General features: G+C 41.3%; 1 protein-coding gene across 6 annotated transcripts in view; it reads right to left on the bottom strand.

The window, feature by feature from the left end:
* Positions 1 to 14,412, bottom strand: part of ADARB1 (adenosine deaminase RNA specific B1) — a 91,958-nt gene that overhangs the window by 8,326 nt on the left and 69,220 nt on the right. For all 6 annotated transcript variants that reach the window (XM_052791227.1, XM_052791228.1, XM_052791224.1 and 3 more), the window contains one exon: positions 7,878 to 8,059. In XM_052791227.1, coding sequence (XP_052647187.1) covers positions 7,878 to 8,059 — 182 coding nt within the window. The remainder of the gene's footprint in view (positions 1 to 7,877; positions 8,060 to 14,412) is intronic.

The following is a 14,412-nucleotide window of genomic DNA, read 5'->3' as shown; positions in this document are numbered from 1 at the left end:
TCATTTTGCTCAGATGTTAAATTGTGTGACACCTCTCCAACACGGCTTCATCTCTACCGATGAAGAAGCAAAGCCACCAGCAGTCTAACCCAAGTGTGAAGTGAGGCCAGCTGCCTGCCCAATCTGCCCAGGGCAGGATTTATTCCCCCACGGCACCCCAACGCTGCAAAGATGCAGAGTATATAATGACTGTAGCACTGTGCTTGAAGATCATAGCAGCCGCTGTCATCCACGTGCAACCCCTCTCCTGCACGTGCAGTGGGACGGTGCTCAGCACTTGCAAGCAGCAGCCAGGGCTGTGAGTTTGGGTTGTGCATGCTGTGGAAAAGCTGAGGGGCATGCTGATTTTGATCCTGCAGATGTTACAGGGGTGGCAAAACTCTACCTTTCACATGTCTCAGTTGTCTCGCCAGGAGAGAACAAAGGAACAGGGCAATTTTTTTCTTTCTAATAAGTAAACATCCCATTTTTACTCTAATGCAACTCTCACTGAGAACCTAATTCAAATCTACTCCGAGGTTATGCTAGGTCCTACACTTCATAAAATCTAGTGAATTTGTGTAAACTGAACATAAGCATTGCAGCAGGATTCATTTCTTGCTGATATTTGAAATGCAAGCTAATAAACAAAGTTAAGTCAACCTCAGGCACCCAAGCACAGGACTGGCTCACTTGGCCCAGGTCTCACAGCACCTCTGGGCCCAGCACTGAGAGCATGCGAGACCTACGAGGTCTGAATGACACAGTGAAATTCAGTTTGCTTACTATAATCAATTCCTCATTTAATAAATAAACATTTTGAAATATCAATTGTATTAAACTTCCTGAAGCTGTTGTATTTTTAAGCTTGGTTTATGTCAACCTGGTCACTATGACTGAGAGCCAGTAATTGAGTAAATAAATAATAAAAAATAACCCTATTGTTCCCCATTTTCTTAAAACATAAGCTGAAAAAATTGAGAATCAGAACAAAAGTTTCCTGAAGAGCTCTTTTCTGATTTCTTTTAGGAGAGGTGCATCCAGGAGCTGAAATACAGCAGGATGCCACGGATCTACACCCACGGATCTGTAAATCGGTGAGCAGGGATGTGGGATCCACACACTGACCAAGCCGGGAGGGCAGACAGCGGTCCCTGCTGAGCAGGTACCATCAAGAATATCACGCAAGCAATACTTGAGGAAGATCCAGCAAGAACAGGTCTTTATGACAAGATGAGAGTCAAAAAGTCCTCATCACAACTTCTGCGGTCCCTCTGAGCGGCTGGCAATGAACACATGCATCACACCTCCCGAAAACTGGAGCTGATCATGCACAACGCAACTTAGCCTGTGCCACTGAAGTGCAAACACTGCCGCTCCATGACTGTAAAGGGAACTAGGCCTTAAGCCTTATTGTTTCTAAGACTGTTCATATTAGACATATAATTAATGATTAGAGATTGCTTTAGATATGATTAATAGAATGCAGGTGCTTAAAAAACCAATATGCATAAGTTGCTTATTTGTCCTATGTGTAGCCACCACCATGGCTGGCTTAAAACCCAGTCAAGCTGAATCAACAGAAGAAGGATCATACATCTTAGACCTAAGACATGGGAGTAAGTGATTAACTTTAGAGGAAGATAAATTAATAGAACAGCCTGAGTGATTTTCAGAAATTCAAAGGTGATCTTTGATGTGTAAGAAGATAAGTGATTGTGGTGACCAAAGACCTTCTGCCTACGACCACTAACTTCAGAAGAACCGCTACAAGAGAATTGATGAGATAAATTGATGAATGATAACGACATGGGAACCAAGATCAACTGGAAAATTACAAAGACTTTGGACTGGGATAATGGGTGGTAAAAAGGTATATAAGACTGAGAAATTTTTGGAAGCTTGCCATTCACTGCAGTGGTGGCCCAACTCTGAGTTGTTAACAAAGCAAACCTAGAGAAACCCATGACTGAAAATCCTTTAACAATGACTCACACAACACAAGGCTTGCACCTAAACACCTAATAAACTGTAAATTTTGGGCATGCACAAAATGAATCTCAACTCCGAGTCTCCAAAAGCTTACAAATTCAGGATGCTTTTGTGAAGCTTATGTGAAACAGACCCGTGCTGACAAAACCCTTAATCAAAACCTGGTTTTACCAAAACTACTGAGGCAAGAGGGCTAAGAAATTGCCACCACTGACAAGCGGGTCAGTCATATTTTTTTCTTTGATTTAATGATATCTATACTATTACCTTTGCTTTCATTCCATACACTACTGAACAGGTACATGGATCAGATATAGTTTATTGAGTACTACAAAACACCATTTGCTCCTTGAGCCTGTTCCTGCCCTATCAGCTACTGGTGTTTGAGTGACATCACAAGCACCTGCACAAGCCAGGTGCCTGCTCCTGCCCTATCAGCTACTCAAACACCTGTGACATCACAAGCACCCACACAAGCAAATCAAATAAAGATGAGGAAGCTGAACATCCAGTGTGCACTACATTTCCATGGCAATTATACAATTGCATTGCTTTGGTTATTTTTGATGAATTAAATAAACAAATACATAAAACAGACTGAGAATTTCAAATAGACTTAAATAACAACACCCTGTTCAGCTGCTTAATTATCTGCACGAACCCTGGAGAGATGGCAAAGGAGTCCCTGAAGGTGGATCAGGGATAGCACGGACAGGGAATAAAGGTCATCTCAAAAGCAAAGCGTCTGATAACACTTTAGGTGGATCATATCTTCCCCCTCAAAATCTAGACATGAACATATCACAATAAGCTGAAACTAGTAATGGGAGAGAAAGCTAGGATAGAAAGTAAAGTATTTTTTCTCCCTTTAAAACTGATATAACTAAGCTATTTAGAGAACATCCCTCAGAACTTATTGTTGAATATTACTATAATGGCATATAATAAGCAAAAGCAAAGGTCACAGCTCTTTGTGCCAGTGCTTACATAAATAATAAAGCTTGACAGTTGTCTGACGACAGAGCTCAAAAAAGCTTCATTAAAAAGGAGATAAAGAGCTGAAAAACACCAATGTGAACAGGATGATAAGGTACCAAAGAAACAGTCAAAAAAAAAAAATCACCAAAGGTTCTGCTGAAGGATTTATTTTTGTGTAAATAAAAATAAAAAATAAAAAATGCAAATGTAGACAGCAGTCAGAGGAGTGCTGAGGCATGAACATTTACAATAACCACTCTTGCTGTGGTGGTTGAAGTCTTCTTGTGTACAAAACCCCAATGAATGTATTGCAAAAAGGGTGGCGGGGTTCCCAGGCCAGAGCCCCTTTTCACAGGCAACATGCCAGAGGAGCCATCTCAAATTGAGGTGCCGGTAAGAATAGTTCGAGGATATGTGTACGAAGTAAGCAAACACCAGTTACGGCACCCAGACAATATTCAACCGCATTCAAGGAAACTAAAGATGAGGCAGCAGGACCAGCAGTCGTGGTACATAACCCCTCATCAAAAACCACACAAGTTCTCCAGGATGAAAGGTGGCCAATGCAACTCCAATTTTTAAGGAGTTTAGAGGTGCGCCAGGGAACTACCAGTCAATAAACATGACACGTGCACCAGGAAGGCTGCAGGAACTACAATGCTGCCCTACTGGGCACAGATGTAAATACAACAATATTAGGAAAGACCCAGCTAAAAACTGCCTTAGTAACTGAAGACTGGAGATTGTCAGTGTGACACTAATTCTTAAGAGAGCCCAGGGAGCAGAAGGCCTGTCTGTTCAATGTCTACCTTAAAAACAGATTTAGTGGACACCTGGATGAAGACAATCTCCTTGGGAAGAGCCAACACAGCTGGAGACCCTCAAGGTCTGTCTAGACCTGGAAAGTGTGTGTGTGGGGAAAAAAACAGATGAATAAGATTGTTGATGATACTAAATTATTTAAGAAGGTAAATAAGAGAAGCAATTTCAAAGAGTAGCAGAAAAAAGCTCACAACACTGGGTCATTGGGCAATAAAAGCTCACAACATTGGGTGTCTGGGCAATAAAAAGGCAGATGAAATTCCTCATAGATAAATATTAGGTAATACATATGAGGAAAAAAACAAAGGAATTTTGCGTAAGGAGTGCTGGACTTGGAGCTGGATATTAGCATTCAGGAATAAGATTTTAGTTTCTAATATTCAGTTCCACCAAAAGGTCAGGTCAATGATCAACAGTAATCAAAAGAAGCAAAGTGAACATTAGGAATTTTTACCAAAGGATCATGGAACTGAACAGAATATCATGATGCCACCATATAAATCAGTACTGCTGCCTTATCTTGAGTATCAGGTGCTGCTCTGGTCTCGCTAGCTCAAAAATACGATTGTAAAATGGAAGGGATGATCCTTATGTAGAAGGGTCTCCATGCAAGAAACAACAAAGCAGGCTAAGACTTTTCAGCTTGCAAAAAACAGGACTTCTATAGGAATATTACAGAGGTATAGAAAACTGAGCGCCATGACACAACTGCTTATAGCCTGTATCATACAGAGCACTGAGGAGCATCTAATTAAATTAGCAGAAAGGAAATTCCATTGCACAAATCTTTACATGTCCTACAGCCCTCCTTACTAAAGGAGGCTGCAGATGGTAAGAAGTTTAAACCAGTTAAACCAGTTCAAAAACAAAACCAGGAGTTCATGAATGAAAGATCCATTAAGGATTTCTGAACACAAAGATTCTCAGTACCTGACTCGGGATGTCCCTGATCCGTAGATTACTGCTGCGATTCTCAGGAGGTTATCTGCACACACTTACTATTTCCTTTTGCTTTTCATTGCCTGACTACCCGTGGAAAAGAGCACTGGGCTGGATGGATTGTACCTTAAGATCTTGGTCTTACCTAAGACAGTTCTTATGCTGGTAACAAGATAGTCAGCAGATGTGTCACTGCATGCAAGAACTGAAATAGGAAATACCTGTCAGCAGTACCATGAGGAACAGGTCAAAAGTGCCAGCAATGTAATTTCTGACAATACTCTGGTAAAAGACAGAAAGTTCGAGAGAAACTAAAGCATAAGAAACTATCAACTGACAGGACATAAAACGAAGGAAAACTTTGGTGTATTAGTATTATAATCACAGCTAAGAAAAAAGGCATTGTCCACAAAAGCAGACACTACTGAATGGGCTGTGGTCCGGCTGAGTAGCCGCCGCAGACAGGAGAGAAGTTGGGGTCCAGCCTGCCATCTGCTTTGTGGTCATAGCCCCAGCGGATGCTGTTAGCCCAGGTCTTCGGGCATCTGAGCACACCTACCAGCAACAGAAACCGTAAAGACAGATGTCTGATGAAATCTGGTTCACACTAGCTGCCTCCAGTGAAGAAGAGCTTGTCTTTTATATGTAATGGGCTCTCTTATGTTTAATGACTTCTGCTCTCAAGGATTTTCAAGGGCTGATTCTCTGAATGGAGCATCTGCTGAGCTCTGCCACCCTACTTCCACCCCGGGTGGACTCCTTCATGCTCGTGTCCCACAATGGCTCCAAAAAGAGTCTGTGCAAATTACCCTGCAGACTGGCACTTCGTTATTGGCTGATTTAGACAATCATCTTCAGTCTATTTGATTGAGAAATTGATGCCTTTTCCAATTTTTCTAGAAATCCACAAGATTTGAACGTGTCTTCCCTTCAAGTGAGCTGGCCAGTTCTCAGTGAGAGCTCACATGCCCTCAGCGCTGCAGTGCTAAAGGCATCTTGAAAGGCTGGGTCCTGCAACCAAGGCTTCCAAGAGTCAGCATGGGGAGTGAGTTTTCTACCAACATATGGGTTTCCTACATCCCCTAGCTGAAAACCAGCTACTTTGATATGCACATACACACTTAACTTGCTGGGAAAAGGACATATAAGTAGAAAATCTCCTATGAGGAAAGAAAGATGATGAAAAGACAATTTTTAGCAGTAGGTAACAATAACTCAGTCTGACTTTGACTTAATGCAATTGTCCCTGAAGACATAAAACTTGGTTTGTGAGAGGGAAAAAAGCCAGTTTTTACAGTACTTTCTCAGCTAAACAGGTGACACAGTGGGGAAAGACAGCTATTTCTCTTTTAGCTCGTCCCTCTGGTAAAAATGAGTCACGATCACACAGTTGTGTGTGTGGTACCAGGAGGAACACAGAATTGGAGACAGGTATTTCTGTGGTGCTTATTCCAGGTAAGAATACACTGTAAAATGTGTGAATCAAAGAGCAGATGGGTAGCTACACAAATGCCCCAGATGAATCCAACAGCATGGGTCAGAAGACTAACTTTCAAGATTGAACCAGTAGAAGAAAATCCATCAACACAATTCTCCAACCAGTCTCCCAAACAAGCTTCCCATACATTTTTGAGACATGTATTTCCATGAAAACTCAACAGCTGAGAACATTTCTGAACTCTCTACTGCTCAGCGAGTCCCAGCTGAACTGTTTAAACAGACAGTGCTATTTCATGGCAAATAGATTATATCAATATTGCAGAAAGATGATTTTTAAGAAGACAAGGTACTGCTATGTGTTGTGAAAAGGATAACAAAAACTCCTGCCACCCCACCCCAAACCTGCTGTCTTGGAAGAATTGATAAAAATTCCCCCAAATCAGGCAGAAACAGTCCATACATCAGCTACTATGCCCATACAACAATTAAATATTTGGTACTGCGAGTGTTGTAACTGTTAGTTACTTGCTAATAGAAGGAGAAATACGTTACTTAACATTTTAATACATCCTAGTTCAGGGAATCCTTATTAATGACTTTTCTTATCTAAAGAAATGCTGGTTGTTCAATATGCTCTTTTTCCCACTCCCTCCCTAAATCTATTTTAAAAATTCATGTCAAGCTTTAAGCATGCTTTAAAATACTGAGCTTTTTTTCCCCTGGAAAATAAACAGACACATGCCAAAAGCCAAGCTGTACAGAACAAAGCAATGCACACAACGAGAGGGAGGATAAGAGATTTCAGTTTTAAAGCTTTCACATCATTACTGTAACTAGCAGGTTTAGAATTTAAGACACTTCAGAACTTTCCTTTGAAAGTCACAGCTCAATTAGAAGTTATGACCTGTTAATTCAAATACTGCCATTCCTCTTAGCCCCCTAGACCCTAGGATCAGCGCAAAGCCAAAGAACAGTACTTAAATGTTCAACAGCAGCTGCAAAAGACAACCGCTAACTGCACCGTTTGGGGCTTGCCATATTGCTGTCTGTCAGATGTATTTAATACTCTATTAAAAATATTCCCAAAGAATGTGCCATCGGACTCTGAATGCAGCATTTGTGCATTAACCTACAAAGTGGAAATTAAAATATTATGATTATTGGGTCATGCAAACAAGTTGGGTGCCATGCTAGTTAAAGCTAATGCTGCATCCAACAGAGATTGATGATAAAAAGAAAATACAACCAATGGCAGCTGAGATGTTCTCTCCATCCATTTTTAGTTGGTTATTGATCTAGAATTTGTGAACCAAATGTGTCTATCTTGGCATACTGATTAATGACGTGGCCGTTCAACAAATATCTGCAATGGCAAAAGAAGTGACAGTAAGAGCTAACACACTATTTCATGGGTGGGAAGAGGTTTCACTAAGCCGGGGCCTTCAACTTGCCTCACATATTCCTAGGGCATGCTCCAGACAGCAATTATGTGAAACCACATCCAAAGGTTCATACCCCAGTTCTTTCCACCTTTTAACTCACAAAGGGTCCTTGCTATGGTATTTCTGACCGAGTATCTATATTAGGTTCAGACCATAACTTCTCTATTGTAACCAGAAAGCAGTTTACTCACAGTACATAATTTGCAAGGTTTTGAGAACTGCAAAATCACATTGCTACTGGAACAGACTTAGTTACCGGCACGGCCTTCTCCAATAGATACTTGCCACTAAGTAAAGGTCTGTTGAGTGTATAAAGAGGTGGTAGATCTTCTATCTCTGCTATCCTCTGGTATACGGCTCTGGATAGATGATCCCCATGATATAAACTCCCCAAGATGATGCTAGAGAAGTAAATTGGCTCCACAAAGAGGCTAAGTAAGGCTCCTTGAATACCCAATACGTTCCACCTAAGAGGGAGGGAAAAACAAAACAAAAAAACAAAAAAAAACACTTTCTTTTTAATGGAACAAGTAACATCTGCCGGACATAATAGCAGTCAATCACAATGGACCAGACTTTCAACCCTTCCTCTTGACCAGCACATGACTATGGTAGCGTAGCTGTGAGACCTGCCAGAATTTCACAGATAAGCTTATGAGACGCTCAATGAAATCGTGCGTAAGATGACCTATAGCAACAGGTCTACTGTCAGCATCCACTTCAGAAGCAGACTCCCTACCTTTACTTCCCCACTAACGTGTCTGATGATGCATCTTCCAGCACCCTAATGCCAGAGATGGACAGGGTCATTCAATCGCAGAAAGCCAAACTGTGAGATCCTCAGTCAGAAACAGTAGCTGATGCCTCCAAAAGACACCTGGCAGTGGGCAAACCATCCTTCCCAGAACACAAGGATTGTGTCTGCAAGACCTCATCACCTCATCGTCATAAGGGAAAGCTCATCCTCGACACCCTAGCCAAACTGTCCACATCCTGCTGCCAGAAAGAACATACGTAGTTGCTTTCAATATCTACGGGCAGGGAGAAAACTGAATCTGAAAACTGAAAATATGCAGAGTGCATATACTCTTTGCTCACTTTAGCTGCTTCATAGACTAACCGTACGTAAATCCCTGCCTGCACCACTGTAACCTACACTGGATCAGGTCCAGTGGCAGGGATATAGCATGCATAGGAGCGAAATACTGAAGTTTTTTTGTAGCTGTGCTCATTTGATCAAGTTTTGGCTCTCAATCTGTTTGTACCAGTCATACAAAGTACTTTTTAAAACCTCAAAGTCTCCTGCAGAGTATTTTCACTGTCCTTGTCTCTGAGGTATACTTGCAAGTGGCTTGGCACTATTAAAATAGCATACTTGAGTACAACTGCAACACTCAGACACAAGCAGCAGGAAAGTTTCTTTTGGTGCTTGAATAAAACAGATGAGCACAATGGAAGCTCTCGTGCTCATATAGAATGGTTGTCCTTATTAAAAGGCCCATCCTAAACCGGGTTGCAAGGTTCCCCAAGGAAAACAGGGAACTCAGGTGTTGCTAACAGTGTTTCTTGCAGCTTGTGCTGGGATGGCATGGCTACACAGCATCGTCAGCTCAGGCTAGAAACTATATAGCACAACTGCTTCACTACTGCAAAAACTGAACTACACATGTTGCCTACAAGACTTGCAAAATGTTAAAAAAAAAAAGGGTAAAACAAAAATTGCAATCCAAGGAAATAATTTCTTTGCATATGTTTACTGAGGATGAAAATGAAGGCAATGTACATTAGCTTACTCACCTGTCATTAAAAAAGCTGGCCCTAATGAATGAGTAAAAATACTGTGCTAATAAAAAATAAGGCGTATTTTACACTGAATAAAGGCATATTTTGTATAACACTGAAAATGCAATCGGCAACCAAACGTCACAGTAAGGATATAAAGTGAAAATTGTTGCTTTCCAGGGCCAAGATGCCTTTCTAAGGACCTTACCATGACTAGAATTTTGTAAGCACAGAAGTATTTCAAGTGCCAAATAAATAAAATAGTATTTTCTTGTTATTTGCAGTATTACCTATTTCAAGCGCCAAATAAATAAAATAGTATTTTCTTGTTATTTGCAGTATTACCTACATCAAGCAGAGACAAGCATATGGACTGTTACAGACACAGATAACATTATGGAAAAAACATCTGGAAAGAATTCAAGACTAAGCATTGCAAACTGGGGTCTTGGAGTTGTATCTGAAGCTTGCAGACACACAAACCGAGCTTCCTTCAGTGAGGCACATCATGTTTTACTTTTCATGAACAGTACTTGTGTGACAGATGGACATTTTAAAAAAGGCCAAAGCATTCCTCTGGCAAGCCCTAGCTCCCTAAATAAAACCTTTGCCAGACCCTTTTCCTTGCTTCAGTCTTCAGTATTTCCAGAGCTTGTGTTTTGCTGCTTCCTCCCGCACTTGGTGACCTTCTCTGGCACAGAAAATAGAAGCTGAAGTTTGTCTTGCTAAACTTTTGATTAAAAGAGGAGGAGGAGGACGAGGAGGAGTGTGGACACCTGAACAAGTTTCTGCAAGGTGAACTGTATGAACTGGTATTACAAAAGCTACACTGTGACTGTTCACACACCTGCTGTTTTACTGGGGTGTGCTGCATCCCATTTACCACTGCGGGACGTGCTCATGAGTGCTGGATTTGGAGCAGCTGGTTTGCTGCAGAGACAAGGTTTGCAGAAACTATTCATACAATCAAAGCCTCAAGCTCTTAATATTGATTAGGCAGGGTTAGATGGTGGTTAGGTTTATAAAACTAGCTTTAAATTTCAATTGTTATAATAAAAGAGCATATACTTATCTATAGAAACATATACTTGTATCAGAAACTGGCAGTAACGCAGAGATAAACACGAAACCCAAATGAAGTTCTGCAGATTGTAACAGAGTCAAAAGGAAGGATAGCACAGAGACTTTCTTGTTCCTTTCCTATACTGTACTTCTTTCTGTCAAACAGTAATTTCTCACTTCCATTAGCATGTACACTAAAAACCACTTTTATAGATACAAACTGAGAAGAAGCTACACCAGTACCACGCATCAGTTTTTGAAAAGCCACAGGCATTGCCTCCTGAAATGGTAAAACTGCCTCGTCCTTCCAGTTTACAAGCACGAATTGTCAGAATGCATGCCAACAAATGCTGTCAATCTAGTACTAGAGTTTACTGAAACCACAACTTCTTTTGAAGTTAATGGGCCAAATTCTGTATTTCCCTACAAACCATGAAGTGCAGAGCAGAAAGAGCAAAATTTATTACAGAAAACTTTATTAAATCAGTGTTGCCTTTCCAGTGAAACAAATAAGTAAAGGATTTTTTCTTCACATTAAAAATAGTATCAGAAAAGGGTTAAGTAACTGAAGCAACTTAAATCTAGCTTAAAAACTCAAACCTTCCAAGGTTCAGACATAGTTTATAACATAGAAATGAACCTTTCCAGCACGCCACACTGCAGTAAGGCGGACATAGTCCCTGGCTGCGGCAGAGTACTCATTTAGGAGCATTTGGTGGCTCAAGAAAGTGGTAACGGCAGACAACTCTCCCATCACTAATTCAGCAGTTTAAATCTCTCCTGCACTGGCCATGGGCAAAAATGCAGAGCTCCCACGTACAATGACCTAATCTCAGGTCCAGTCTTACTGGGCAGGTCACAGAGCAGACTGGACCCACGCAGTACCTTTTCTCACCATTAAAGCAGGAAAATGGCACCATGTTTGCAACAGCCAAAAGCACTAAAGCACGAGTGTAAGCAGAATACAGGAATGCTGCATCATGTCAATGGCGATACTGAAATGCCTAAAGTAAGGTGCGTAGACAAGAGATTTGCTGAAGGGGAAGAACACCTCAGCAGGCAGGGAGACACCCGCCCACATAAAACTTCTCATTGGAAAAACCCGAGACGCTTGTCTTAGCTGACCATAAAACCAATGCCTCTTATGACAGTATTTTACATATTCTGAGTGTTCTGGTTTTACACTTCTACAAGAATTTTCTTTAACAACCTTTAAAAAACTTCAAAGTAAAACTGACATTTAAAATACAAGCTTTTATATTGACATAAAACATGAGCCACAGGATTTAGGTGCAGACTGCCAAAACTTACATACAGGTGCCTTGATTTGAGCTGGGGGTCTAGATCTCATTACAGTTAACGGTGATTTACTCAGCAGCCAAGTACAACCATGGTTGTTGGGGTGAACAGTTCTCCATCAACAAGTCAGCCATCTAACACCAGGAAAGCTGGGATACCTCGTGCGGCTGGGGATACCTGCAGCCGAACACCAGCCGTGTGTTCAGCAGCGTGCAATACTCTTTCAGCTTCAACTCTGCAGTTCTGCAAGTGATGCACAGTGCAAGGAAAGGCAACCTGACGTGATGCCAGAAAGCTCAAACAAAGGCGTATTTAGTCATCCTGAACTGGCTTTTTGCTTCTGAGCTGCCTTTTGTGAGACAGAAGATCATTCAGAGTCACCAAGGTGTTTGGTTCACTCTCTACCAGGGGGTTACTGCAGTGATGTTTAAGCCTTACCATGTTTGACAAGGCAACAAAATTTCTCTAGCTCTTCTAGCAATAATTAGAAAAGTACCTAAGCATGAGAAGGGAAACAAAAGCTGCAAACCAAAACCACAGCTCTCCTTTTTCCTCAGGCAGGCCAGCCAACACACCGCAATAGCCCTTACTAGCACCTGGATTAGGAGGTTCTGTTTTCCCAACACTACATGTTATGAGCTACTGCTGCTTTTCTGGGACAAGGAAAAAGAAATGATAACTTTATCTGACTATCTGGCACTGAGCAGCTCCAAACAGTTAAAAAAACATGAGGAGGACGACAGTCAAAGGATGCTGTAATCTGCTGCTGCTATGAAGTGTGAAGTTGCACCCCATTATTTCCCCAGCACCAAGCCAGATGGAAGAGGACTCTGCCTATCACCACCTTGATCCTCCTCAGCCTGCTAATTTTCTTGCTTCTACGGCTGTCCATAAAGTCAGATCAGTGACACAATTCAAGTTTTTTAAAATGAAACCCCCAAAACCTGGCCTTGTATTTTGAAGAGGCAGTTTCTCTACTCCAGTTTACAGCACAGCTCCACAAACAACTGTGCGACCACAGCCAAGAGGTAGGGAGATGCAGTGTGCAGGAGGGATGCAGCACCTGGGCATGGGTGCTGAGAGTCTCCTAAAACACCTTCTCCATCAGAGAATACACTACCAAAAGCATGCTCCCAAACCCAGCTGAAAGTTATCTTGCTTTTAGAAAGGAAACAGGCACAAATGATGCTTTCTCCTGAAGATAATCTTATTGATTTCAGTGGGGCCACTTTGCTGAGCAAAATGATGCAAGATGGAGCAAACTATGCGAGGAGCAACAAATTACATCTGGTCTGACCAACGTATGACATGGATCCTTTTAGTAACGTCTTACTATTCCTCTTTAAACTCCTTATTATTTCATATATTCATATATTCAGTGTTTGCTATGAGGAAGAAATAATGCATAATTACATACAGCTCTCTTATTTGGTATCAGGTTTATTTATTTGTTGAGAAACTTCCATCAAAAGTGTACCAGCAGATCATCTTTTTTGATGCAGTCTTTCTGATACAAAAATTGCTTTTCATTGAGTCTTTTTGTTTAGCATGAAAAATTCAGCCATCTGAAAAAATTCAGCCATCTGAAAAATTTCAGGTGCGAACCAAAAACTACTCAGCTGCTGAGATGTCTCCCTGGGAGTATATCTTGGGGTGCCTTGTACCCCCACTTTGCTCTACAGTTCACAGTTCCCCATGCACGTTTAGCTACAGTGAGACCAAAAGACCAAATTTGCCCCGTCACCAAGATTTTGCTACGTCCTCTATGTCATCTACGAAGCAATCTTGTGCTTGAGCATCCAGGGAAATGCTCTTTCAAACCACTACATCTCACCACCTTTACAGACTAGACCCCAACGATGGCCTTTGCAGATCTGTGCACATGAATTGTGTTCTGCTCCTGACTATTTACACAGAGGATACTCTCTGTGTAGTGTCCTCACCTGAGGTTTTATAGACGAGCACTGCATTGGGGAAATCTGAATTTTACAAATTTATCATACTCACTGTTTTCCTTCTTCTATATTCACCACTTAGATCCTATTGATAACAGCCTGGAGGATGGATGCACTTTCTCAACCTTTCTGCTGTTGTCAATCACACTACATTAAAAAAAGAGGGCAGAGAAACCAGAGGCCGACACCAAATCGAGAGGAGTCCTCTCTTCCTCGCTGTGTTGTCACATTTCTGCTTTAGCCTACCATGTGCTCAGAGGCAAGGGTATCTACAGTGGATTCCTAAACGGCCTATTGGTTTCTTCATGACATACAGCTGATTTCACAACTCTTGATACATGAAAAAGTAAGTAAAATTTAACTCTGCAGCAACACCTTCACAGAGTGTGCTAGTGCACCTCTTGCAAAAAAACCCAGGTTGAAAATACATGCTTCAGGTAAAAAACTCTCCTCTGAACTTTCCAAACCCAAACTGCATAGAAATTCTGTTATTTGCACTATTTTAGAGAAAACACAGAAATGAGGGGAGCCTAACAGCAGTAAGAAATAAAGCTTGATGTTAACATCAAATGTCTTACTATCACTCTCAATAATTTTTAGGCAGACAGCAGTATGGAGGAGATGAGTCACTACGCATTGCATTTACAATGGTGTACACACGGAACTGGTGTCAGAATTCATCACAGGAAAATGAATAGTCTCCTGCAACTACCAAAATGAGA

The sequence above is a fragment of the Harpia harpyja genome, chromosome 7, assembly GCF_026419915.1.
Source record: "Harpia harpyja isolate bHarHar1 chromosome 7, bHarHar1 primary haplotype, whole genome shotgun sequence".
NCBI classification, from domain to species: Eukaryota; Metazoa; Chordata; class Aves; order Accipitriformes; family Accipitridae; genus Harpia; species Harpia harpyja.
Note: the sequence above shows the minus strand (reverse complement) of the source record. Positions and strands in the feature narration are given on the sequence as shown.